The 24,811-nt window shown below is 38.5% G+C and overlaps 8 protein-coding genes across 10 annotated transcripts; 3 read left to right on the top strand and 5 right to left on the bottom strand.

Annotated features, from left to right (window-relative positions):
- Positions 1-8: 8 nt before the first annotated feature.
- On the top strand, positions 9-2,862 carry LOC140800131 (stress enhanced protein 1, chloroplastic-like). Its single transcript, XM_073154798.1, has 4 exons — positions 9-150; positions 224-328; positions 1,862-2,040; positions 2,601-2,862. The coding sequence occupies exons 1-4, from the start codon at positions 102-104 to the stop codon at positions 2,703-2,705; spliced, it is 438 nt and encodes a 145-aa protein (XP_073010899.1). The 5' UTR covers positions 9-101; the 3' UTR covers positions 2,706-2,862.
- A 596-nt stretch (positions 2,863-3,458) lies between these two features.
- On the bottom strand, positions 3,459-4,022 carry LOC140798482 (RING-H2 finger protein ATL64-like). The gene has a single exon (XM_073152328.1). It carries the CDS (start codon positions 4,020-4,022, stop codon positions 3,459-3,461), a length of 564 nt encoding a protein of 187 aa, XP_073008429.1.
- Positions 4,023-7,080: 3,058 nt separating this feature from the next.
- On the bottom strand, positions 7,081-11,771 carry LOC140780667 (protein root UVB sensitive 4). Of its 2 annotated transcripts, none has more exons than XM_073126364.1 (10): positions 11,143-11,771; positions 10,493-10,657; positions 10,255-10,401; positions 9,496-9,558; positions 9,342-9,418; positions 8,398-8,503; positions 8,164-8,266; positions 7,907-8,055; positions 7,736-7,798; positions 7,081-7,618 (listed from the first exon to the last, which is right to left on the bottom strand). In XM_073126364.1, exons 2-10 carry the CDS (start codon positions 10,634-10,636, stop codon positions 7,361-7,363), a joined length of 1,110 nt encoding a protein of 369 aa, XP_072982465.1. In that variant the 5' UTR covers positions 10,637-10,657; positions 11,143-11,771; the 3' UTR covers positions 7,081-7,360. The 2 variants fall into 2 exon arrangements, with proteins under 2 accessions (XP_072982465.1, XP_072982464.1); XM_073126363.1 differs by having other exon boundaries at positions 10,493-10,639.
- Positions 11,772-12,009: 238 nt separating this feature from the next.
- On the top strand, positions 12,010-14,444 carry LOC140780788 (pentatricopeptide repeat-containing protein At4g16390, chloroplastic). Its single transcript, XM_073126547.1, has one exon. It carries the CDS (start codon positions 12,067-12,069, stop codon positions 14,260-14,262), a length of 2,196 nt encoding a protein of 731 aa, XP_072982648.1. The 5' UTR covers positions 12,010-12,066; the 3' UTR covers positions 14,263-14,444.
- Positions 14,445-15,417: 973 nt separating this feature from the next.
- On the bottom strand, positions 15,418-19,080 carry LOC140780588 (cysteine synthase 2). Its single transcript, XM_073126232.1, has 6 exons — positions 18,830-19,080; positions 18,595-18,669; positions 18,209-18,352; positions 16,863-17,252; positions 16,533-16,768; positions 15,418-16,165 (listed from the first exon to the last, which is right to left on the bottom strand). The coding sequence occupies exons 1-6, from the start codon at positions 19,052-19,054 to the stop codon at positions 15,943-15,945; spliced, it is 1,293 nt and encodes a 430-aa protein (XP_072982333.1). The 5' UTR covers positions 19,055-19,080; the 3' UTR covers positions 15,418-15,942.
- Positions 19,081-19,333: 253 nt separating this feature from the next.
- LOC140799052 (uncharacterized) lies at positions 19,334-19,910 on the bottom strand. Its single transcript, XM_073153182.1, has one exon. The coding sequence runs from the start codon at positions 19,853-19,855 to the stop codon at positions 19,553-19,555; it is 303 nt and encodes a 100-aa protein (XP_073009283.1). The 5' UTR covers positions 19,856-19,910; the 3' UTR covers positions 19,334-19,552.
- Positions 19,911-21,850: 1,940 nt separating this feature from the next.
- LOC140780627 (nuclear transcription factor Y subunit B-3-like) lies at positions 21,851-23,599 on the top strand. 2 transcript variants are annotated; one of them, XM_073126298.1, is made up of 2 exons: positions 21,851-22,750; positions 22,943-23,410. In XM_073126298.1, the coding sequence occupies exons 1-2, from the start codon at positions 22,204-22,206 to the stop codon at positions 22,990-22,992; spliced, it is 597 nt and encodes a 198-aa protein (XP_072982399.1). In that variant the 5' UTR covers positions 21,851-22,203; the 3' UTR covers positions 22,993-23,410. The 2 variants fall into 2 exon arrangements, with proteins under 2 accessions (XP_072982399.1, XP_072982400.1); XM_073126299.1 differs by lacking the exon at positions 22,943-23,410 and adding an exon at positions 23,577-23,599 and having other exon boundaries at positions 21,853-22,750.
- Positions 23,600-23,611: 12 nt separating this feature from the next.
- LOC140798387 (uncharacterized) lies at positions 23,612-24,388 on the bottom strand. Its single transcript, XM_073152197.1, has 2 exons — positions 24,202-24,388; positions 23,612-24,107 (listed from the first exon to the last, which is right to left on the bottom strand). The coding sequence occupies exons 1-2, from the start codon at positions 24,386-24,388 to the stop codon at positions 23,626-23,628; spliced, it is 669 nt and encodes a 222-aa protein (XP_073008298.1). The 3' UTR covers positions 23,612-23,625.
- Between the last annotated feature and the right edge of the window lie 423 nt (positions 24,389-24,811).

The following is a 24,811-nucleotide window of genomic DNA, read 5'->3' as shown; positions in this document are numbered from 1 at the left end:
TAGTGGCCGAGGATTTCTCCTGGATAGGTTCAGGGCCAACCGCCACAGCTTTGGATAACACATCGGCGCGAGAGCTTGCTCTGCCCAAAGCCTTCTCTCCCATGGCCCAAGCACTCGTCGCCTCTTCTCCACCTCGGTTTTCCTACTTAGGTCACTCTCTCTCTTTCTATTGTAATCTCACGTTGTGGTATTCGGATGATAAATGTGCTCTCTATGCTTGCAGAAAGGATCGCGGTGAAGTCTACTCGATCTCGCGCTTTTCCTATAATTCGCCCCTCCTCTGATACCTACGTCCTCGCTTCTTCCTTCAAGCGTGGCTCTCCCCACGGTAACTCTCTTCCGTGATACTCTTTGCTTCTAGTCTCATCTAATCCATGCGATGTTGCGAGTATCTTCCAATTATGCAATATAATTGTCTATATTGCTTAAGATTGAAGCTTTTTCCCTATAAAGTTTGCATTTTAGCGTATTTATCACTTAGCTGAAGTTGGCTTTTATTTTTCCAACAAATTTTGTGTTCTGGGTGCTAACCCTGTATTTGACGAATTGGCTTCGGATATATATATATCACTATCTTCTTGCTTTTGTGTATCGTATCTTCTTCTAAAAAAAGGAAAAAGATCATCTTTTGATTCCACGAAGATAGTACTTGCCTGTACTCGATGGGGATATGCAATTGATGGTACTTCCTGTAGAATTTGTATTCTTATAAATGGAATGTGTGATTAACAATTTAGGAACTTAGGATGACCTTGAGTATTGCATGAATATTTAATTCGGTTTGTGGGAAATGTTCTTTTACTACTGGGAGCAGTGGAAAAAAATAATTATATGTCCATTTGATCATATTATTCATGAATGCTATTGGTTTTAGATGATTCCTTCCAAATATGAGGATTCCCAAGCTTGGTGGAGATATGTTTGTCCTTTGGGAGTGTTTGCTTCTGTATGATGGTAGTTTTTATGTTATGTGTCAAGGATTACATCCTAATGGTAGTCATGAGCGACTTAAGTGTCTTATATGGAATTGGTGCATTCAAAATTTTCTTCCAATTATGATTAATACTTGAGTTGAGAATTAAATGATGCAAATGTAATTTCAGAATAGAATTCAATATTGACTCCTCAGAATAATAACCCAAGTTCCTTTTAGTGTGTTAGCTTTCCATCTGGTTATAGTCTTATCTGTCTGGATGTAAATTTAATGCAACAATGATTGCTTAATCCATAGTGTTCTTCAGTTTTTATGTTGAGGTTCCAGTGCAACAATTTGTTTGTAAGCTGCATAATCACATCCTGAAAGCATTTTATGAGATGGTATTGAGATACATTTTACTAGCCTAAAGTCTATAAATAAGCAACATAACCTAGGACTGGAATTTCTCTCCAGTGTTTTTCATGGAACTTAATTGCTCCATTTTCCTTGATGTTATCTTAGGTGAACCTAGAATATCTTTTAATTGTGACATAATGCATAGAATTGACAAATGAACTAATGCATGTATTCAATACATGCTGAAGTATTTTGGTCATTGTGTAGTTGAATTCTAAATTGACTACCTCTATGGTAATCAGAATTTTAATGTCTTTGACGTTAACCTGTTCCTGAAGAAGTCTAGCATCATTACGTATATGAAACATATTTTTTGTATTAACAAAATGACAACGGCCAAGCCATTTATTGCAGCTATCTGGGTTGGTTATATTTATCATTTTTCTTTATTCAGCTATACATGCTGACTTTCTTGTATTTGATGTATTATTTACTGATCTCATTTATGTAGAGCAATAAAGATAAATCCTCTGTTAGCAATAAAGTATGATCTAAGTCAATTTTGACACCTATTTTCTTTGGATGCAGTCTTTTGGATTACTTCCACCAGAAGGGAAATTGAAACCCCATCATTATCTGCTTCCATAAGGTGCCAGCAGACTACAAAGGAGAATAATGGACTAGATATATGGCTAGGCCGCCTTGCAATGGTTGGGTTTGCAACAGCAATAACTGTTGAAATTACTACTGGGAAAGGACTACTAGAGGTACAGGATTTATGAGATCCTACACTTTCTGTGTCATTGCAAAAGCACAATCTTTAGACTTATATTTTGAAACAGATTTACAGCTCATAATATTGACGAACTTCATGCAGTTTAAACAACAGTTTGTAACTTTATTTTTTCTTTAGTATAAGTGGATTCTGCATTCCATAGTATCTTCTTTCTTAATATCTTAGGAACCCAATTTTCTGTTTGTTTGAGCAGAATGTCAGCAATCTCTGCAAAATGATTATTTCATTAACTGTTTCAGTACAAGATCACTGTCATTTAACATTTGACTAAAACAAACAAACTCCTCTCTAGAAGATCTGCTGTTCAGATATGTGGAATAAGTGAACTTGGTTATCTCCTGGCAGCACTTCTTAATGAGAACTTATTTTTCTAATCTGTTTCTGCTTATACTTCATAGTAATATCTGGTATTTAGTTCTGCATCCTTTATCTGCTTTGAGTGATATAGTGATCCACTTTAGTTTCTCTAATCTCATAAGAGCATAGTACGATATTTATCTGCTAAGAAACTATAAACAACTTGTTTTGCAGAATTTCGGGTTTGCAACACCGATACCGACACTTGCTTTGATCGTTACGGCATTAGTTGGAGTTTTGACAGCAATTTTTATCTTCCAGTCTTCTTCACAAGATTGATAGTTTCTAAAGTGTATATGCTTTCCTGGTCTCAGTCTATGACAACAGATTTTTTCATGTCAATGTGATTATTGATTTATGACAACATAATGGAGCAGTTAGTAATTGTAACATTGACGAAAAGCTCTTTTTCTGAAAAAAAGAAGCATTGATGAAATCTTGGGTCTAATACGTTATGTGCTGTTGTTTTTCGCATATTGTGCCTAAACTAGGGCTGTCAAAAAAGCTGATTGGCTCATTAGCTTGTGAGCTTGATTGCTCGATCTCTAAATGAGCTAAGTTAAGCTATATTTTTTAACTCAAAATTTAATCAAATTGAGTCTAGCTATGGAATTCCTGTATCATTAGAAGTTGGGGCAGGTTATCGGGAGTGAGGTTCCTGCCGGCGACCGCGGTGATAGGTACTAGAAAGTAGGACTGCGAGGAGGAGAAGGCAGACAAGCAAGGATGCCAACTACAAAATTATGTATTATTAATTTTTTATTTAATTATTGATTGATAATTTAATTGTTCCTACTTAATTATTAGGCTATTCATGTATTGGACAATTAAGATTTTAGCAATATAGTAAGATCTAATAAGAGAGAGTACAAATTAATTAAGGAGAATAATGGAGCAATTAAGAAATATGGTTCGATTTGATCAGAAGCAATGTGTATATATACATATATATACATGCATCAAAGAATATTAATCATAGTAAACAATTAATAATGAAAAGAATGAAAAAATCAACAAGAATTACAATGAATCTCAATATGAGACGTCAATACTAATGTGGTCCTTTTTAGCTTCTTTCTCAGCTACGATAAGATTCCTACAAACTGGGCATGACGCCGAAACCACGCCCAACCACTGGTCGATGCAGTCGTCGTGAAATGTGTGCTTGCATCTCGGCATCACTTTCACCTCTTCTCCTCCTTCCATTTCTTCCAAACAAATCGCGCATATCTCCCCCTCCCCCTCCCCCTCCCCCTGGCGGGAATACACCGTCACCGGGATCTTCTCCACGCGCCAGCGATCCCTTTCGGCCAATTCCACCGCGATGAGAATCTCATCCCAGGGAGTAGAGTCGAGGATCACGTCGCCGGACGCAAGAGGTCTTCGACGATTCTGGCGACGACGTCGAAGGCGGCGGCAGATTGATACGAGGAGTAGGACCATAGCAAAGATACCGATGCATCCTAAGACGGCGACGATGATGAGGAAGGCGTTGAGCTCCGAGTAGGAGGCGGAATAGTCTGTGGCTGTCGTCGGTGGATGGGCGCGGGTGCGGATGAATGGGAAGGAAAGAACTCCGAGAGTAGCAGCAGCCATGACTATGAGAAGAGCAACAAAGGAGGACAACAAACAAAAAAACGAGAGGAAGAGAGCGAAGGAGCAGAGCAACAAAACACAAACAAAAACAGGGGAGCAACAGAGCGGAGGTCGAGTGTAGTTGTAGGACAAACGCGTTCCTTTTATAGCAGTGGCGACTGTCCGAGTCCCAGTAGGAGTAGTACGTAGGAGAGGAGTTAGATACGGAGTCGTGGATATTATACGCTTTTTTCTTATATAAAAAAAAATACGGTATGGAATTTAAATTTCTTTAAAAAATAACGGTATGAAGTTTAAATTTAAATGAAAAAAGAAGATAAAAATATTTACGTGCAAATTCTTAAATGAAGAAAAGGCGACAGGATCAAACACTATATTCAATTCAAATGCTAGTACAGTCAGTCACTCGTGGAACTCACTAATACAAATTTCTAATCCAAAGTTCAAACATTAATTTTTCATTTGAAATGTTGTGTAATTAGCTAGATGGGCCGAGCCTCGAATATAAGTTTCATTTATGCCAACAGAGTAAATCTTAAATCTGAAAATAGATTGTCATTTTAATGCATGTCTCAGTGCTTCGGTAGATCAGTTACAAACAACGTATATCGCTTTGTATATATATATATATGCAAAGAGAAGTGTCTCCAGAAGCACATCCATGGAGCATAACAAGGAAGAAAAGAGAGTAGTGGAGTAATACAAACTAGATTTTTATATTAATATAATATTTCATTTTTAATACATAAGTAAAAGCACATAAATTTACTCCTTTCCTAAGTGACCGGCATGGGTGTTCAAACGGATGAAAGATCACTTGGATGGAATTCTTAATACGTCGTCCGAACGTGTCAACTATGGGATGCACGTATAGCAGCCATAAGAGGGAGCTTTGCAGAAAATAGTGGAGTATAGTAGTGAGTTGTAAGAAGTTTATCATTTTTCTAAAAAATATGGTAAGAAGTTTAAATTTTAAATGACAAAAAATTTGAATTTTACGCGGTTGCAATGGTCAAGTTTGCAACAATGATACTCATAATTGTTGAAATAGCTAGGGAAAAATAATCGAGGTACATGAGTTATGAGATCCTACGCTCCTGGGCCATTGCAATACCACATATTTTTAAACTTCCTATGCTGTTGGGATACTACAATGTGGATGGAAAAAATGACGACGAAGAATATGAGGAAGATTCCGGGGGAGGACGCCATCCTAGGAAAGAGAATAGAAAGTAGTGGAGGATGGCAAATATAAAGGATACAGAAAATCTCCAGAGAGAAACTTATATATTCCACTACAAATTTTACATGACATATTTATATATAATTATATAATCATAAGATCATTGAATATAAAGAATATATATTCATCCTTTATATAAAAATGGGTTGGGTCTTGCTATATTTTTTTTTATCATTCATGAGCCCGAATGCTAGATATAGGCTGGACAAATGGTCAATTCTCATTAGATACAAATGTACTTATGCCTCACTGAGCTTTTTTAGCTGCTTCAAGCCATTGCCTATAAATTAATCGTACTGTCAAGCCATCAATTGAATCGAGCCATATCACTAAATAATTTATTTATTATAATATTTAGAGTTGGAGTCGAACCTATGACCTTCTTAATCATGAAAAAAATACCTACCAATTCAATTAAAGTTAGTTGGTGTCTTGCAAATTTCCGAGAGCGAGTCTCATAAGTTGATGGACATTCGGGCTTGCCTCCTAAAATGCATTCATTTTTTCGTTCCACAAGAATTTCCAGAATAGGCCGAATAGGGTGGTCGGTGGCCTGCTGAAGCCTTGGCCGCAACAATCAATAATGTTATGTTCGCTGAGAAGACCAGTAATTATAGAGAATGCTGGTGAATAGGGAGGCAATCCCAAGGCAAGAAGAAAGGAGTCCCATAAGAGCCTGAGCAAGTTGCACTACAAAAGGAGGTGCTTAGGGATTCCAGTATCTCTCTACAAAGGGTATAAGGAAAAGGGCTCGACAATCCTTTTCCTAGCTAGCTCTACACATCTTCTCACCTGATATAGAAGTAGATCACACTCGTGCACATTTCTAAAGAGAGTTGTATTTAGGTGCTATTTACGGATAAAGAAGAGTTAATTCGTAATTAAAAAAGTTTATGTACTAATCAAATGAGGCCTTTAATTAGTCGGGTATGATAAGATGATTATAGATTTATAATCCAATAGAGAATAGCAGTGGCTGTAGGAAATTAAGAGACGAGTTGTTTTTATAGATACGCAAAGCAAGTGCCGCATCCTAGAGGTAGATCTCTCAATCTTTCTTGTAGTCGTCGCAGAGTATTGGGTAACCGTTAGTAATTTTATGTTTTTGACATGAATTTTTATTAACTTTGAGCTAAGTTTTAAGTGGGGCCCACACATTATTAATGATGGTTTAATGGTGGAATTAATTTAGCTCAAAGTGTACTTTATTATCAAATATTTACTTAGTCAAATCCATGAAGAGAAGTGAATGAAAATTGGCTCTAAAGTAGGTATCATGGCAATGGAAAATAAAGAAAAATGAAGTTTAGTACCATATTGGATATTTGAGAAATGTTAGTATGGTATATAAGTAACAAACTTCTTATGGGCTTTGGGCCCCAAAAGGGGTACCTATTTTGTGGGTAAAAGTTACTATGCAACTTAACTCACACACGCGCGTCGCTCGGCCCGGCTCGATTCGCACGCACGGGTCAAGTTACCTCTATAAATAGGCTGTCAGTCTGACGTCCACTGTTCCAGAAGCAATCGGTAGAGGGTGAATTGGTCTTAAGGAGATAGTGTCCAACACTAAATTCGACTATTCAGAATTTTATATTCTGTAATCTGTAAGTTATTTATATTATTTTGATCGAATTTATTGTGACTCTTTGGAATCAGATTGTTACCGCCAACAGTAACTTCCCGAGTAGAAGGCGTATACGAGTTGAACATTTTCCTTCTTTTTTTATTGGTTCGACAGCTATTAGGATTAGGATGGAAATCTAATCCGTCACAATTAATGTATATGCAAAAAAGGCAAAAGAAATCCATGGATAAATTGCCACAAATCAGTAGCACTTCAGATGTTAATCTTGTATAAAATACAATAAAGCAAAGGATACAACCAAAACCAAAGATTTACTATATACAATTCCCGAACAGATAAGTTAAAGAATTAACCAAGAACAAGTTACTCTTCTATCTGTCTGTCTGTCTCTGTCTGTCTCTGAAGGAAAAAAGAGTACCGTTTGTGGCTATTTTATCTGTTAACATTAGAGTGCTAACTAATAAAAACCTCCAAATATGCAATTAGACAGTTTTGGCTTTACTACCACTATCTTCTTTGACTGGAATCAGCATCTACAATGCTGTACCTCGTTTGCTCTCGGGAATTCAAGAGAACATTGTTCACAATCCAGCCTGCCGCTCGGAGTTCTTCCTTCAAGTCCTTTGTATCTCCATATGCACGAGTTTTACTTTCAGCAACAACATTAAACCAGTCAGCTAAGATTTGGTCTTCATTGACTCTGTCTTCTGAGAAGCACTTCCAGGTGGTCTTGCTCTCATGCAATGACCTCCTGATGAGACATGCCTGTCGCAGAAAATATAACGGTCAATGCACTAGTGAAATATAGTCAAGTTAATCACTTGTTATTCTTCTATGCAGATGAGAACTAAGTCAACTAAATTCTGCCTAAACTATGATTACCTGCAACAGGCCAATAATGATATCCGAGGAAACTGCCTTTTCTCGTAAACAAAGAACGATCTCCTAGCAAATCAAGAAAATTTAGCATCTCTTTTCGAAGAAAAAAGAACATTAAGCTTCATGGTGACTAATATTTGTAAAATTCAAATAGGGGGTTTCTGTGTAACAAACTTGTTTTCGTCTTAATCCCCCGTAAGATCTCTCCATGCAAATAAAATAAAGATCTTCAGCACGTAATGCTTGCAAAGTAAGAAGTGGCAGCACAGACGACGAATACTTCAGATCAAGACACCCAATTCTGATTGGCCATAGCTTGCTTCCTGATCCAAACCTTATTAATCATCTGTAACTTCCGTCACTGGTTTTCTCTCAATTAATATGTAGCATAGGATGAGGATATAGTACAATATTATGCAGAGAAATCTCACCTTTCTGTCTAAAGATATCGATGCCTTCCCTGCCACTAACCTCTGCAGGTGATGGGACATATCTTGAATGAATCCATGTATCAAGTATTATCTCCAATCTATCCTGATAAAATAGTAGAAACATGAGAAACAGAGTTCAGAGAGAGAGAGAGAGAGAAGATTGCAAACAACTATCCTGCAAATGCATTCTAATTATCTGGCAAAGTCAAGTGAACAAAAGAGTAGACCACAGACCTTGGTTAATGTTTGCAGATGTACAAACTTGAGTCCATTGAAAATAGCAAATAAATCCATAGCTGCAAAAATAGGGTACACAACGAACGGAAGACCTGCTTGAAAACTTAAAGGCAATTACAGAATGTCAATTGCTATCAATAACCGTAAAGTTAAGAGAAAAAGGTAACACAAGCAACAACAACATGAAATGCAGTCATAACAATACTAAGTAGATTAGCAAAAATATATAAGAATATAGGAAAGTACAAGATTGGTTTCAACTAAATGAATTTCAAACTTAAAAAGGAAATTTCTGTATAATTGTACCACTTAACATCTGTATTTATTCAGCATTCACAAGCAAAGAACATATGAGATTTCCTTCAGATAGAAATTTCCTGATCTTCCTAATCTCTTATTAACAAATTAATCATTTGATAATATACTGCAAAACGGCCTCTTGCTGTACCCAACTGGAAAATCCATACAACAAGAGCTATCTTTGTTCCCTTCAGGTAGCAAGTATTTTCACATAGAGGAGACCATTCAATAGTTCCACAGGATTGCATAAGCCTGAATTGCAGCAAATAAATTAAACCACTTTATCCACCAATCTGGCCTTACTTAGTATACTCCAATACTCCATATCTCTCACTTACACTGCCTTGGCAGGAATACACCACAAAACATGAAGAAGATGTTGCCAAGATTTGTCTTTAAGAACTCGAGACTAACTTTTACAAGGTTAATGGCAGATGAAAAACTAGCCGATATGTTTCTCTTTTGTATAATTCCAAGAACCCTGAATTTTGAGTTGTGATTCACAGTTCTACCAACCATTTTATTAAAAAAATTGCTTGGTGTAAGAGGTGTTACTCAGATGGTATTTGCCAGATTTACATGTGTGAATTGCCAGATTAGACCGCAGCAAAATTGCAAAACGAAGTTCAAAAAGGAAGTACCTTTGGTTACTCTTGCAGATCAAATTTAACAATGCAGCAAGCAAGAGACCCAGATTATCAAAACAAACAGTTTGAATCTGTAAGAGAGATATGAAAGGCTTATTAAATAGAACAAGATATAATACTTAGTAGCACATAAGAATAAGTTGTTGACCTGAGATTTTGCAGAAACTTCACCCAGGTTATCAGCAATAGCAAAGCTCCGATGAACTGCTGACTACAGAAAAATAGATATATTTGGCTTTTAAAAGGGACGTACGGCAAACTAGTGATTTCAATTTTGTAGGTTAAGAGTCTTAAAGTTCAATATCTTTTTTTTCAGAATTAGGGAAAGAAGGAAGTTGAGGCAATCCTTTGTTTAAAGTTCTTAATACCAGGAATGATGTATGAATAGAGGCAGAGAGCCGAAGCAAATGTAGAATAATAACAGATTTTGCCATAATGTACAAAAATTGTCAACCATAACACCACTAAACTCTAGTTCCAACTATTTGTGTTGGCTATAAGGATCCTTTTTCTCCATGTAATGATCAACTTTCCTAGATTTATTGACAACTCCTTATACTAGCTGTATAGTTACCTAATGTGAAACCAATCTCCCCCTCAATTCAATCTAGAAAAATCTGCTGAAAGATATAGTGCCACAACCAGAGTTATTCGATGTATGCAAAAGGTTTAGCTATATTTGAAAAGTTGAAAGTTCGATCTCTTGTTTTTGGTACTGGTTAACTAATCCAGTGTTAATCAATAAAAAAAGTACAGTAAATACTGCAGATATAAAGTACGTTCCACTTGAACGTCAACATGGTAAGTATGAAAGAAAAGTATAGAGACAACAAAAATAATCTATAAACTCTCAAACACTAAAGAAACAATTTAACAATAAGAAGGTTTAATAAGTTTAATTACTTACACTAGTTGCAAGGTAGGCAGCACGACTAATAGATTTGGCAACATTGGCTAGAGATGCAAGAAGCAAAAAGTATTTGGGAAAGACAGGTGTCATCAATTCCACCCCAATACTCAAGCTAAACAGAACAGATGTTGAGAACCTCACTCTCTGCACAAAATGAAATTGCCAATTTAGGTTAACTGACTACTTAACGAATAAAAAAAAGAAAATCACAAGCAAATCTCAAACAAACAAAGACCTTTAAATTTGTATCAAATGCGGATCCAAGGCTGGCAGTATATATGCATCTACTAAGACGTCCAAGACCATCTTTTAGTACCCAATTCAATGCAGCTGCAGATGCAAGCGAACGAGAGTAGCCAATTCCTATTGCTCGGAACATTGCCTACCGCAAATTGCCCCACTTAGACAATAAAAGAGGGGAAAAGAACATATAAATTTCTTAGATAATTTAGAATGAAACAATCTCATGATAATAAGCTCAAAGTAAGACCACTTGTCAACTACAAGGAGTACGACATCAATTTTTTTGTGAAGAGGGAAAAATGGGATCAGATACTTGTGACCCCCTGTTACTCAAGGAATGTAATAAAGAGGAGATGACCCAAAAGTTTTCAGGACATTCCGATATCTAGGTACAACCCATAGAATTATAAGTTTGCATTAACAAGCAGATAAATATATTCTTATATATTTTACCACCTTTATGGATCCGACATGCCCCAACCTAAAAACCTCGGAATATTACGGCCAGGTCAACGTTTACTTTCTTTACATCTAAAAATACAAAATCTCACAAATGATAAGGTCGAGTACAAACAAAGATACAACTTTTCCTTAACCATATCAAACTATCTACAAGAAAGGAGAAACCAATCTAAAATATACCTGTGTGGCTAGAACCTGTAGAGAGGAGCTAAAGATTCTATGAATTAGCTTCCACTTCAGATAACATATATAATTTTCCTGAACTTGCCGCGGAACTAACAAATCCCGGACAGCCTTGGACAAAATCTCAAACAGCCGACGAAACTCATTAAAGTCGCCAAATTTATAAATCTCTTCTTGATCGAATACAACAAGGCGGAGACTGGCGCCATCCCAGAAGTACCGAGAAGCCTTTCCAGACCTGTGGATGACGACGGGGAGCTCGACGGGGCTGACGGCATCGCATCTATCGATCTCCCCTAGCTTAAATGGGCAGTTAACCTTCAGAGGATTGGAAAGGATTGGATCTTTGGGGAAAGATGTGGAATTTAGCCTATGGATTCTGGAACGGGAAACGAGGTTTCGCTTTCGATGCTCCCATGGCGATTCAGGAAAGCTAGAGCGGAAACTAAGCCGAGAGGCGAATTGCATGGAAATTTTTTGCTTAAATCGATCGAGAAAACTTGGCCTCAAAATTATATTCTCGGAGTAGTTTCTTAACCCTAAACCCTAGCCGTGAGAGATATTTCGGATGGGGCCGGTGAACGGCGCCCCCCATCCACTTTCTCCCGCCTCGATGTTCGAGTTCGGTAAATCGGATAAAGGAAACTAATGGCGATGGATAAGTAGGGTCTTGCATTTAATTATACTTTAATTTTTAATATCCAATACTGTAATAAAAATATTCCATATTGAGAGGGAAATATTTTTTTTTAAAAATTGATTTCAATTGGGATTTTGTACTTGGGCCGGCCCATCACAGAGAAGCCCATAAACCCCAGTCCAAGAAATATATAGATAAGAGATTTTATGCTTCTTGCCACTCCACTCCACTCTAAAAGCCCCGAGCTTCCCATCCACCACCGTTGGAGAAACCAAAGAAAGATGGCGTTCCCTCTCTCTTCTACTCCACCCCCTTCTAAAACTCCCACCTTTCCCACCTCTTTCTCCTCACCCCATCTCCTTCCACTCTCCTCCTCTTCCTCCTCCTCTCTTCTCTCCCCATGGAAGACGAAGAAGAACAAGAAGTCTCACCTCACCAGAACCCAACCCCTCTCCTTCCTCTCCCCATTCCAATCCAAATCATCCACCTTCTCCTCTCCACTTTCTCAACCACGCAAAGTCTCTCTCCGAGAACCACTTCCTCAAACCACACCGAATCCATCTCCGGAACCCTCCCAAGACCAAGATTCCCGACCCACAACCCAGAAGCCCAATGCCACCTTCAAGAATTCCATCTGGGTCAACCCCAATAGCCCGCGAGCCGCGCGCCTCCGCCGGCAGTCCTCCGATACCCGATACGGCCGCCTCGTCAAGCTCGCCGAATCCCTCAACTCCTGCGAGCCGGCTGAGCTCGCGGTTTCGGGCCTCCTCGCCGATTTGGGTGTTGACTCAACTGAGCAAGACGCTGTGATCATCCTCAACAACATGGAGAACTCTGAGAACGCTTTTCTCGCGCTCCGGTGGTTCCAGAAGAATGTTAAGCTCAACAAGGAGGTAATTCTCTTTAATGTGACCTTTAAAGTGTTAAGGAAATGTAGGAATTGGGATGGGGTGGAGTCCCTTTGGAAAGAGATGTTGGAGAAGGGTGTTGGGCCAGATAATGTTACTTTCTCTACCGTAATCAGTTGCGCGCGGCTCTGTAATCTGCCGTCTAAGGCGGTGGAGTGGTTCGAGAAGATGCCCGATTTTGGGTGCATCCCGGATGATGTTTCCTACTCAGCAATGATTGATGCTTATGGGCGGTCGGGCAATGTGGAGATGGCCCTCGGATTGTATGACCGCGCTCGGAAGGAAAAATGGCGACTTGATCATGTTACATTTGCCACTGTCATAAGAGTTTATAGTACTTCAGGAAATTTTGATGGGGCATTGAATGTGTATGAGGAGATGAAGGCTCTAGGTGTGAAGCCAAACTTGGTCATTTACAATACATTGTTGGATGCCATGGGCAGGGCTGGAAGGCCATGGCAAGTGAAAACTATTCATAAGGAGATGATCAATAAGGGGTTGTTGCCCAATAAATCCACATATGCTGCACTTCTACGGGCATATAGCAAGGCTCGGTATGCTGAAGATGCATTGACCATATACAGGCAGATGAAGGAGAAGGGGATGGTGCTAAATGTTATCTTGTATAATATGCTCCTATCAATGTGTGCTGATATCGGTTCTGTTGATGAGGCTGCAGAGTTATTTGAAGAGATGAAGGGGTTAGAGGATGGTAGTAGACCTGATAGTTGGAGTTACTCGTCCTTGATCACTGCCTACTCTTGTAGCGGTGATGTTTCAGAGGCAGAAAGCTTGTTGAATGAGATGTTAGAAGCTGGTTTCCAACCCAATATCTTTGTGCTTACATCTCTTATTCAGTGCTATGGGAAAGCTAAACGTACTGATGATGTAGTAAGATCATTCGATAAGCTCTTGGAATTGGGTATTTCACCTGACGACCGATTCTGTGGCTGTCTCCTGAATGTGCTGACTCAGACTTCACCGGAAGAATTAGTGAAGGTGATTGGCTGTATTGAGAGAGCTAATTCTCAGTTGGGTCCTTTTGTCAAGCTACTGATTAATGAGGGTAACAGCAATGAGGCAATGAAAGAAGGAGCTGAAGAGCTCTTCAACAACATCAGTGATGAGGTGAAAAAGGCTTATTGTAATTGTCTGATAGATCTCTGTGTAAACCTCAATCAAATGGAAAGAGCATGTGTGCTCCTGGACCTAGGTTTACGGCTTGAGATATATGCAGCTCTTCAATCGAAATCTTCAACTCAATGGTCTTTACATGTGAGAAGTCTCTCGCTTGGAGCAGCTCTAACTGCTCTGCATGTTTGGGTGAATGATTTGACGAAGGCCTTACAAAATGGGGAGGAATTACCTCCACTACTTGGAATCCATACGGGGCATGGGAAACATAAATACTCAGACAAAGGGTTAGCATCTACATTTTTGTCTCATCTTAGGGAAATAAATGCACCATTTTATGAGGCTCCTGATAAGGCTGGGTGGTTTCTGACAACAAATGTTGCTGCTAAGTCATGGTTTGAGGCAAAAAGTTCATCCGAGTTAGTTGCTGCTTAGACTACCTACGGACATCTATGAGGAGAATTTTTTCTCAGTTAGTCAAATATATTTTTCATTATCTTACACATATCAGGGATTCTGTCTCCTTACTTCAGTTTTGGTGCATAATGCTAGTTGTTGGCTATTTGACTCTTGTTATACTTTCTTCTTTGTTATGTTATTCGGTATATTCTCACCTACGGTTGCCTTCTTTGTCATAATGTTCTTTCAATATCTCTGCTGTAGCCAAATTTTTATCAATCTTTTCTTGAAGTGTACATTTCTAAAGGACCTTAAATATGCAGGTAGAGTTGAACTACAACTTGTGTTGTGGAAGTTTTGGACATGTTTATGGCAGCAGATTGTTGCATTAGTCTGTACATATTTTACTTAGATCTAAATGGTTACAAAGATGATTCATAATTTTTTACATTCTAGTGATACCTTCAGCTTAACGACAGGACACAGACTTGCATAATTGTTGCTTTGGCTTGGGAAAAATTTCCACAATTTTTAGTATTACATTTTTTCTGGGATAAGCATAATTATAGGATTTTCTACATACTTACTACTTCTGGTGTGTTGATTGGAGATTTTTCTACCAAAAACATCATCCAAACCGTGTAGCACTACTTGCTCAAATCTTAATTCTTGAATACTATTTCATGGAATCCCTCTTTGATTTTATTTCCTCTTAATACATATGTCAGCATCATAATCTGTATGGGCAATACTTGTACTTCTGATTAAGGTCACAGTATCAGATTATCGGCACAACTGTCAAATCTCGTTGTGCCTCTTAAACATCAAATATAATGAATTTTACTGTGATCAATGAATCATAGACTGCTGGTGCTTTTAAATAAATTTGTGATGCAGTTCGTCATTTTCTATATCATATGCTCTGTTGCTTTGCTTGAAAATCAGGAACAAAGAAGTTTGTCATGAACTCTTCAATTTTCACCTTAATATGTCTGATCCCTTTCAGCCAACTTTTCTTGGACAAAATTTCAAAATCCAAACAAATACCAGATTTGTCAATTCCAAAGTCGTCACAATTCTATACATAGAGAATGCACCTCAGTTCACAATAATGACAGGAACATATAGCAGGAGGGATCAATTTAAAACATGCTCGGACATATGAAATTTCCAAACAGAAGATGCAATATGTTACATGAATCTTGCTATATTTCTAGCAAAACCTTATCATATTCTCATTTAACAACTCCGGTGTACACTCTAGAGTATAATGTAGGAAAAAAGATAAATGAATGGCAAATTGGCACCAAAAGGTTCTGCAAAACTTAGGGTTGTGAGTGTCCAATAATTTCCAATTTCTAAACCAGCTAAATGGCAACAGAACTTACAAATCTCCAATAGATAAGAGAATCACAAGTACAATCATGAATTTGCTGTCAGCCAAGTCGAGAAACAGAGAATTTTAGGCTCTCTAGATGATCACCATGTGTCTAAGAAGGGTAGCCAGCCTTTTAACCACAGAATAAATAACCCGCCATGTATCCATTTGCTCAGCAATTCAACGCTGCACATTGCCATAAAGGTTCAAAAGGCAGCGTTTCTTGCACACTGCAATTCTTCTCTTCTTAGTTTTCACCATTTTCATTTGAAGATATATAAGACCAAATATAGATGAAGACAGCATGCACATTCGTGCAAGTAGGTTAATCAAACTCTTTAAGGATTATGGAGGAACTCCAGGCCAGTAGCAGTTGGGGTTAAGCCATGATCAGCCAAATATTTATCATTGAAGAACTTGCTTAGATGCCTCATCCCACTGTCGCACAGGATGGTCACAATTGTGTGGCCTGGACCCAAAGCCCATGCTAGTCTCACAGCCCCAACACAATTCATGGCTGAAGAACTCCCAACAAATAACCCATCATTTCTCAGAAGGAACCTGAGATTAATTTTGCAAGAAGATAATTAAAATTAGTATGAATTAAACACGACAATGCAATAAAAAAAGTTCATAGTCGTTATCTCAAAAGGTACAACAGTCAACAGGCCAAGGAGTCAGGCGAAGCTCAATGTGAACTTAATAATGTTACATGAAAACTACTTTATTTCTTATAATAATGGTAAGACTTAATGAGACCACAGTAAAAGCCATGGGTAATTGCTGTAAGCATTTGAGAAAATCATGATTAGAAATTAAGAATTAATTAACGCCCTCCTTGGCTCATTAATCCATACTAAGATCCCTCAAGTTTGTGGCAAGCATTTTACTAACTATCACTGATGATACAAAAGTTCAGATTAAGGACCTGGACATTTCAACAGCTTCCTTATCTGTTCCTCGATAAGCTCCATCCAGCTCGGCCATCATAAAGTTCTTTGTCAATCTGTTGATTCCAATTCCTTCAGTTACAGTATCAAAAGGGTTCTTCAGCCTTCGGCCTTCAGCCTCCTCCTTAGTATACATGACACCTCTTGTGACTTTATTGAATAGACCAGACCCGGGTGGGTCAATAAGGAAGCATTTGATGTTTGGATTCTTTTCCTGAAAAATATCTCAAGAAGTTGAGGAATGTCTAGAGGACTGCTCTTTTGACTGAAATTTGGATGTAAAAATTACAGTCAGCGAACACAAGTACCTTGAGAAATCGTGAAACTCCAGCAACAGTCCCACCTGTACCAGCAGCAGCAATAAAGGCATGCAAGGTTCCTTCAGTTTGTTCCCATATCTCAGGACCAGTCCATTCATAGTGGGCACGAAAGTTTGCTAGGTTTTCAAACTGATCAGCAAAGAAACCCCCTCTACAGTTGGTAGAAGAGATGGGATGAAATTCTCCTTTCTGTGGCATATCACCATTGATGTGTACTGATCCATTGCCTTCCATTTTATTTGTTTCTCCTTGCGTTGTTGCTAACTTAGTCATCTCTGATGCCCTCCTCCTTGCAATATTAACATAGTGGTCCTTGTGTGTGATGGCAACTGGCCGAACTCTTTCTACAGTAGCTCCAACAGCCTCGAGTATTTGAGACTGGAAAATATTATTTTAACCTAAGAATTCATATAAAGAAATGCAAGATTACAAAAACAAAACTATCTGTAGTCTATATTGATAGTCCAGATAGTCTAGTTAAATTTCTAATAGATTTCTTACAATATTAATTTCATCCTTATGGCTGAATTCCTAGGTCAGCAAGTTTATGGAGGATGCCTTCACAAAATTATAGGTCCAAGATAAACACAGAACAACCAAGTATGCATCAATTGCTAGGCACAAATATTCTTGAATTGGGAAAACTGAGTATGGAAAAGTATCCTGAATTGACAATATCATAGGCACTAACAATAATAAAGCTGTTATCTAGTTTGTTTACCTGAGAAAAACTGGGTATGAAAAAGTATGCTGAATTGACAAATATCATAGGCACTAACAATAATAAAGCTGTTATCTAGTGTGTTTACTTGAGAATTTACCAACCTGCTATTCTATTTACAACTAAATTTATGGTTGCTGCCCTTATTCCTTCACTCAGTAAGTAATATACGATAGCTGAGAACCACTCAAAGAAACATGTTGGAAGGCATATAAATTCTAGCAACACCTAATATTATGAGCCATACTCTAATTATGATGTTTTAACAGCTATTCATCTCTTTGAGGACACAATAATCCCTCAATGAAACAAAAAACATCACCTTAATTATCAAAAGGTAGGTGGTCTAAGTCAACAAAAGTTGCACTTCTAGAGGAATTAGCTACTGCATAGATATACGGTGAGGAGATAAGCTTTTGCATCACATGGTAAGCCAGTCTCCGAGAATGCCTAGTTTGAAGAATTGGGATCTTCTAATTTAGTAATTTAGCAGCTGTTACACTGAAACTCTTTGTTCATAAAGAGATAATCTTTGCACCATTGTCAGATATTATAAGAAAATTATTAGGGAACTCAGAATATTAGCTTAAGATAACGAAAAAAATTCATTTACCTTCTCAATGGCAGCATCGTCCGGAATAACTACATGGCATTTGCATCCAAATGCTGGAGCAACTGTAGCCAAGCTAATAGCGGTGCTTCCAGCACTTCCCTCCGTCACCACACCACCTTGGACAAGCTCTCCAGATTCTAAAGCCTAAAAATAACCACATCTTTAGCCTGATACGTGTATTTGAAAAGCCAAAGGGGGCTAGAATTTAAATATTAAAACCACAAAATGAGAAACTATGCATCCAAAGTTTCCATCAGCTCGGAAATCAAAACATGGCAATACAAATAACAAGCTCGCGTCTAATTTTGAGCTGTTTTGTAACCAACATTACCAATTCAAAGCAAATGAAGCAAATCAACAAAAGAAATAGGAGATGGGTCCACCACCTCTTCTATAATTTTAACCGCCACGCGATCTTTCACACTCCCGCCAGGGTTCAAAAACTCAGCTTTCCCAAGAATCTGAAACAAAATAGCAAAAAATGTCACAAATTAAACAAAAAAGTTCAAGCGGGTTCGTTTCAAATCTTCTCGTAGATTGTCAAATATCAAGAAAATTCCCCTCTTTTAAGCGGACAAAAGTAAGAAAAACCATGTTGACAAAGATATCAACTTTCCGTACCTCGCATCCAGTGGCATCAGAGAGGCTATTGATTCTGATGAGAGGAGTGTTGCCGATGGCCTCGACGAGGCCCTTCCTCTTCCTGCTCTTCTTAGAGACTTTGCGAGCTTTCTTCCACGGAAGCTTCGAGATCTTGTTGTGCAGAAGGTAGTAGGAAAAGGCGATGGAGAGCGCAGCGGTGACGGCGGCAGCGACGGCTCTAGTAGCCGCCTTCGCGCCCCCCATCCCTCCCGACTGCTCTAGTCTGCTTGGATTTCTTTCCTTTTAAGACGGTACTTTTCCTTTTATAACCCTCCCAAAGTTAATTATTTGATATTTGCATGTTACCCCATTCAAGATCCAGAAATTACGAGTACAGTTAGATAGGCCTTCTTTCATATAGAATTAATCTTTCTCGGATACAATATATCTAATATATCAATCGATTACGCGAGCTCATGCACCAAAGCAATAATCATATCACATTAATTATTTATCAGAAGAAGTCTAAGACATCTAAAAGGATATAAAAACCAAGGAAAAGTTCCATTATAAGATTAATTACATAGAGAAGCTAAATAAATAACACACGCACACATGCAAAAAGGTAATTAAAAGCTCATTAGTTTCTTAAGTATGTATAAACAAACTCATCTTTAGCTCTCTCCTCTCTCTCTCTCTCTCTCTCTCTCTCTCTCAGTTTAGCCTCAATAATAAGCATATTGCCTCTGGATAGAATCCTGCTTACAATTGATCAGGCCACAAGAAGGTTCCCATCGCATAGGCCCTCTTCTCTTCAAGAGATCCATTAAGGACCAATCCATACTCCTTTAGTAGCAAATCCAACCTCCAATCTTCCATCTTTTGGTAGTCTTCCTTCTTGTAACGAGGGTAATGGAGTGGCATTTGGAACCCTTCAAAGCTCAAAGTATGGTCCTTTTTTATCACTGGGCATTCACCTCCTCCTCCCACACAGCTAACCACATTCACCTTTGTGTCAGTTACTATTTGCGTACTCGTTGCAGGAAAGAACCATCGAAGAGCCATCTCTCTCTCTCCCCGTCACTCCCTTCAATTAGTTTACTTAATTAAGATTAGAGTGGAGGTTGTGGGGGTTATTTATAGGCTAAGAGAAGCAAATAAGCATGACTCAACTGGAACATGTACATGGCTTACACGCATGTAACAATAGATATAGCCACGTATATCACCATCATTGCCCATTTATGATGGGTTTGCATAAGTCTTCTTCTTAGTTGCCTTGTGATCAGGGAAACCATCTCGATGGCAACTATAATAACTATTCTAGCATTAGCTTTGCATTAATCGTGCGTTAATTTCTGGGTTATTCTTACGTGAGCCAGATGTCTACTGATGGCATTAATTTTGAATGTTGCGTATGAGGTTAACTAGATGTGATGCTCAACTAATTTGTATTTCTTGGCTCAAATTGAATCCAACAGACATAGAACACTACTATCAAGATAAACCACTAACTAGATTATGCCTATAGAATATGTAGACATCAAACTATATATGGCATCGTCTTATAATATTGTTAAAAAACATAATATAATACTAAGCACATAGGCAGCTTTTTATAGGTTTCCGTGACTGGTTTTATGTGCTAATTTGATCATAATCATAATTACTTTGTCGTCAACACTTTTACTAAGGATATATTTAATTGCTAAAAAGTGAAGTTCATTAAAATAGTTCATTTTAATAAAGTTATTCTATTTTACAAAAAGAAAGCTATTTTTAATAGATAAGAAAGTTATTTTTTAATCTATTATTGTAATGAAGCATAAAAAAATTAGAGAAATTCTTTAAAGTGAATGATTTCTTTCGCTAATATTTAGCAACTAATCACCTCTTAAAAGTAGAAACAATTAGTTTATGCAGATAATAGAAGAGCTAGCCATCTATCTAAGTATTTAGATATATATGTTTTGATGAAGCGAAAGCTATTAACCACTTAAGATAAAAAAGAGAACGCATGGAACACTAATAAGATGATTTAATATCTTTGTTTGCTGGCTTTTCCTCTCGTAGATTTTTGTCTTTAATTGAATAGAATTTCTTATGGAGTTTGTGCTAGGAGTCGGTCCTCTCATGATCAATAGCAGAGCGATCTACCCAATTTTAGACCAGTTTAGTTCATAAATATGATTAGGTATTGGTTGCCATGTCTCTAGCTACTTGTATCAATTAAACGTACGACTCTTAAGAGTTCATGAGCATGCACTGTACGTAAATAATATCATACACCGTCTAACGTTGCATGCACTGTTTCTTTGAGTATATTTCCAGCCATTAATTAAACGAATTCATTGCCGTCCATCCATCATTTAAGTAGCAATACTGGCTAGCAATTAGTACTGAAGTAGTAGCACGTACTAAGCACCGAAACTTACACGTTTTGCATCGAAGTAAGCCGTGGCCATCAATCTCAAAGAACCCAAGGCGATCAAATCTGGCTGAAGTGGAAATTATTTATTTATTTATTTTTAGGTTTTCCTTTTAACATAGCTTCCATTAATATTCTTTGCAATTGTATACTTAATTTCGTTTTCCGAAGTAGTTTCTCCTCTTCAATAGATCTAGGATATAGTGCGTATCTAAAGATCAAGTTCCAACCAATCATCGTGGATATATAGAGAACAGTACTATTTCGGACACGAGGCATTATCCACTTTTACAAGTGAGGTAAAGAAAGAAAAGAAAGAAAGAAGAAAAAAAACTACCAATTTACTCGTTCTATCATCCATGGATTACAAAAAAGAAAAAGAAAATCATCTATGGATAAGTTAAATACTTAAATTCGAAATAATTCGATTAGTTGTTGCAGCACGATTATTAAAGAGTCAAAGTTCGATTCCATGGTCCCTCGCTAGTCGATACCTCCTTCCTCCCACCTACGTACAATCGTTAGCACGTGCTCGGCATCGACGGCCGAGATGGTCCCACCTTTGTCACACTTATCATTTATTAAACGGTCCGCATCTTTCCGCGTTTCACCTTTCGATGCGTTGCGAGTGTCAAGATCCAACGGTCTCGGCCGTTCTCTCTTCCAACTCCTCTCTCCCGACTCCTCTCTCTCTCTTGGTCACAGACTCACTGCTCTCTGCTATCTACTCTCTACTCTCAACTCTCAACTCTCAACTCTCAACTATTGCTTCGGTTTTCCCTTCTTGGTTTCTTTCTAATTTGCCTTCTATTCACTATCTCGATGGAATAGACGAGTGTTGTCGGAGTTCTTTTGCAGTCCGAGAGGTGTCTCCTTTGTCATAAATCACATCTTGTTATCTCCCAAACAAGCTCAGGAATCTCGATTTCCCATCTGGATATCCATCAAAACTTCGAAATCTGTCCTAAAGGAGCGATCTTGATCGATGGCGGATTCGGATAACGAATCCGGCGGCCCGAACAACAGCAATGCCGGAGGGAACGGCGACTTCTCGTCCCCCCGAGAGCAAGACCGCTTCCTCCCGATCGCGAACGTGAGCAGGATCATGAAGAAGGCCCTCCCGGCCAACGCGAAGATCTCCAAGGACGCGAAGGAGACGGTGCAGGAATGCGTCTCCGAGTTCATAAGCTTCGTCACAGGGGAGGCCTCCGATAAGTGTCAGAGGGAGAAGCGCAAGACCGTCAATGGCGATGACCTCCTCTGGGCCATGGCCACTCTTGGATTCGAGGAGTACGTTGAGCCTCTCAAGGTCTATCTCCAAAAGTTTCGAGAGACGGAGGGGGAGAAGGGGAGCTCTTCTTTGCAGTCCAAGGAAAGCGGCGATGGCGGCGGCGGAGGGATGTATGGTGGTGGTATGATGATGGGGCAGCAGATGTACGGGTCTCCGCCATCATCATCACCGTATCAACATCAGATGGCAATGGGTGGAAAGAGTAACTCTTCATCTTCTTCTGCAGGGGTTGGAAGGCAAGGTAGAGTTTGATGTTAACTCTGTCCATATATTATCTACTTCTTTTAGCTTTGTATCGAATTTCTCAATGTAATAGTAGATGATTGTTGGATCTAGTAGTCACTTAAGTTGAACTTGCTGTATTTGATTTGGGTTACTGAGAGAAACAACATTGTTTTGAATCCTAACTTCTTGTTATTGTTCATGATTTCAGTTCTTGATGTCAAGATCTTACCTTCAGCTTATCTGAAAGCTCAAAATTAACAAAGCCTGAAGCTTTAATACTTCGTTATCGGATCAGATTGTTTTAGTTCTTTCTTTCTTTCTTTCTTTTCTTTTTTTTCCTTTGCATGATTGGAACAGTTAGTGCTAGTGGAAGCTTTTTACCATGATCTTGGAGAGAAGCATGGAGTGGAGGGTGTGATCCACTAAGAAACTTCTTGATGGTGCTAGTGAGGAATAAGTGGAGCTATTCCATTGGTTCCAAAGAAATGTGGGGCCGTTTGCAATTCTGTATCTCTTTCTGCCTACAAAAGGTCCACTTGTCCCAATAATACACCACTTGAATAGGATCCAAGGGACAAGTAGTAGATTACCCAACCTAGTAGTGGGAAATTAGATAACTATATTTCTTATTTTATCCTTTCTTCTTCATTATAAATGAATTAAAGCATCTTTTTTACACAATGTTATTTGTTTATTAAACCATAAGATTAACTCTCTAGATGATTAATAACTTCTTCAAGACTCGTCCTTAATTAGTTACAGGGTATAAACTAAGCCATCGTTAAAGACAATTGTTATGCTTTCAATTTTTATTCATCGTCGCAACTTCTAATAATATATAGGTAAATAGTAACATAACACATGCATCTATGCCAAAAGGAAGCAGCTTCATCATGGAGAGGCTCCATTTGAAGGAATACCCGGTGGAACTGGAAAGCCAGGAAATATAGGATTTGGAGGGAAGGGGAATGAAGGGAAGGGGAATGCCGGCGGCGACGGTTGAAAAGGCAACGGTGGCTGAAATGGATTTGGTGGGAAAAAGGATGGCGGTTGTAAGGGATTTGTTGGAATTGGAGGGAATGACAACGCAGGCTGTTCTACCTTCTGGTTACAGAGTTCTGGCTGTGTTAATGGCTTAAATGTAAACAACCCAGCAGAGTATACATGGACTCCGTTCCTTCTCGCCTTGTGACGGAGTCCGTTAGTCATCGGAGGCGATGCTACCGAGCAGTATGGATCGCTGCTTTTGATCAACTTCACTGAGCAAGTTTTGATGATCACTTCAAGCGGAAGGTGAACTCTGAACTCGCCGCGCCGGTTGGTTAACACTTCCTTTTGGAAGGCATCTCCACATTTGATCCCCACTGAAGCACCTGTGCATGGTGGATCAAGGTTTTGTATATCTCATGTGTTTGATATATAGATGGTTATAATGTAGAGGGAATAAGAGAGAGCTAGCCGATCAACCTGAGATGAAGCGGCTGGTCTTGGAGAATTCTTGCAGGAAGCAAGTGTCGCAGTATACAGTTCCTACCACCATTGCAGATGGGAGGTGATTCTTGTCATGGTGATTGTGATGAGCAGCAGAGGAGCAATGGAAGAAGTAACAGAGTAAGAGGATTACTAAACAATGGGTCGTTATAGTAGTAGCCATCTTGGACATGGTAATTGAGAGACAGCCTTACTGGTATTTTTATAGTGTTGTGTAAAGAGTAGTTATACTTACATTTACTATTTGTCTTCTTTTATTGTTGGAGGTCATGAGTCATGAGACTCAAAGAAGCACTTATGTCGATCATATGAGTAACAAGTTAACAACAACCAACTGCGAACGAACAAAGAGGAGTGAATGGAGCTGCTTGGGTTTATCCAAAGGGAGGAAAAAAAGAGGAGCAGAAACGAGATCTAGGCGAAGGATTGGAAGTGCTTCCCTTTGCTTGGTTTTATTAGTTCACGAGAATAAGGACAGAGTTCTTCTCATGGATGTCTGGCTCACTCAAATTATATAACCTTTAAGAAAAATAAAAACAATCCAAAATAGGTACATCCTTTTGATTTATTTAGTTTAATTATCTAA

The sequence above is a fragment of the Typha latifolia genome, chromosome 1 (assembly GCF_019914945.1).
Source record: "Typha latifolia isolate L0001 chromosome 1, TyphaL0001v2, whole genome shotgun sequence".
Classification (NCBI taxonomy): Eukaryota; Viridiplantae; Streptophyta; class Magnoliopsida; order Poales; family Typhaceae; genus Typha; species Typha latifolia.
This window is presented reverse-complemented; position numbering and strand designations above follow the sequence as displayed.

Bases quoted from the DNA above. Each gene is read 5' to 3' on its own strand.
- LOC140799052 (XM_073153182.1), bottom strand. From the start codon at position 19,855: ATGGCTCTTCGATGGTTCTTTCCTGCAACGAGTACGCAAATAGTAACT.
- LOC140800131 (XM_073154798.1), top strand. From the start codon at position 102: ATGGCCCAAGCACTCGTCGCCTCTTCTCCACCTCGGTTTTCCTACTTA. The intron at 329-1,861 runs GTAACTCTCTTC...CTTTGGATGCAG, and splicing joins CAAGCGTGGCTCTCCCCACG to TCTTTTGGATTACTTCCACC. The intron at 2,041-2,600 runs GTACAGGATTTA...CTTGTTTTGCAG, and splicing joins CTGGGAAAGGACTACTAGAG to AATTTCGGGTTTGCAACACC.
- LOC140780588 (XM_073126232.1), bottom strand. From the start codon at position 19,054: ATGGGGGGCGCGAAGGCGGCTACTAGAGCCGTCGCTGCCGCCGTCACC. The intron at 18,670-18,829 runs GTACGGAAAGTT...ATTTTGTTTCAG, and splicing joins CTGATGCCACTGGATGCGAG to ATTCTTGGGAAAGCTGAGTT. The intron at 16,769-16,862 runs GTACTTGTGTTC...GATATTTTTCAG, and splicing joins GAGTTTCACGATTTCTCAAG to GAAAAGAATCCAAACATCAA.
- LOC140798482 (XM_073152328.1), bottom strand. From the start codon at position 4,022: ATGGCTGCTGCTACTCTCGGAGTTCTTTCCTTCCCATTCATCCGCACC.
- LOC140780788 (XM_073126547.1), top strand. From the start codon at position 12,067: ATGGCGTTCCCTCTCTCTTCTACTCCACCCCCTTCTAAAACTCCCACC.
- LOC140780667 (XM_073126363.1), bottom strand. From the start codon at position 11,613: ATGCAATTCGCCTCTCGGCTTAGTTTCCGCTCTAGCTTTCCTGAATCG. The intron at 10,402-10,492 runs GTCTTTGTTTGT...CATTTTGTGCAG, and splicing joins CATTTGATACAAATTTAAAG to AGAGTGAGGTTCTCAACATC. The intron at 8,056-8,163 runs GTGAGATTTCTC...GGTTTGGATCAG, and splicing joins CGATATCTTTAGACAGAAAG to GAAGCAAGCTATGGCCAATC.
- LOC140780627 (XM_073126298.1), top strand. From the start codon at position 22,204: ATGGCGGATTCGGATAACGAATCCGGCGGCCCGAACAACAGCAATGCC. The intron at 22,751-22,942 runs GTAGAGTTTGAT...TCATGATTTCAG, and splicing joins TGCAGGGGTTGGAAGGCAAG to TTCTTGATGTCAAGATCTTA.
- LOC140798387 (XM_073152197.1), bottom strand. From the start codon at position 24,388: ATGGCTACTACTATAACGACCCATTGTTTAGTAATCCTCTTACTCTGT. The intron at 24,108-24,201 runs GTTGATCGGCTA...CACCATGCACAG, and splicing joins GACCAGCCGCTTCATCTCAG to GTGCTTCAGTGGGGATCAAA.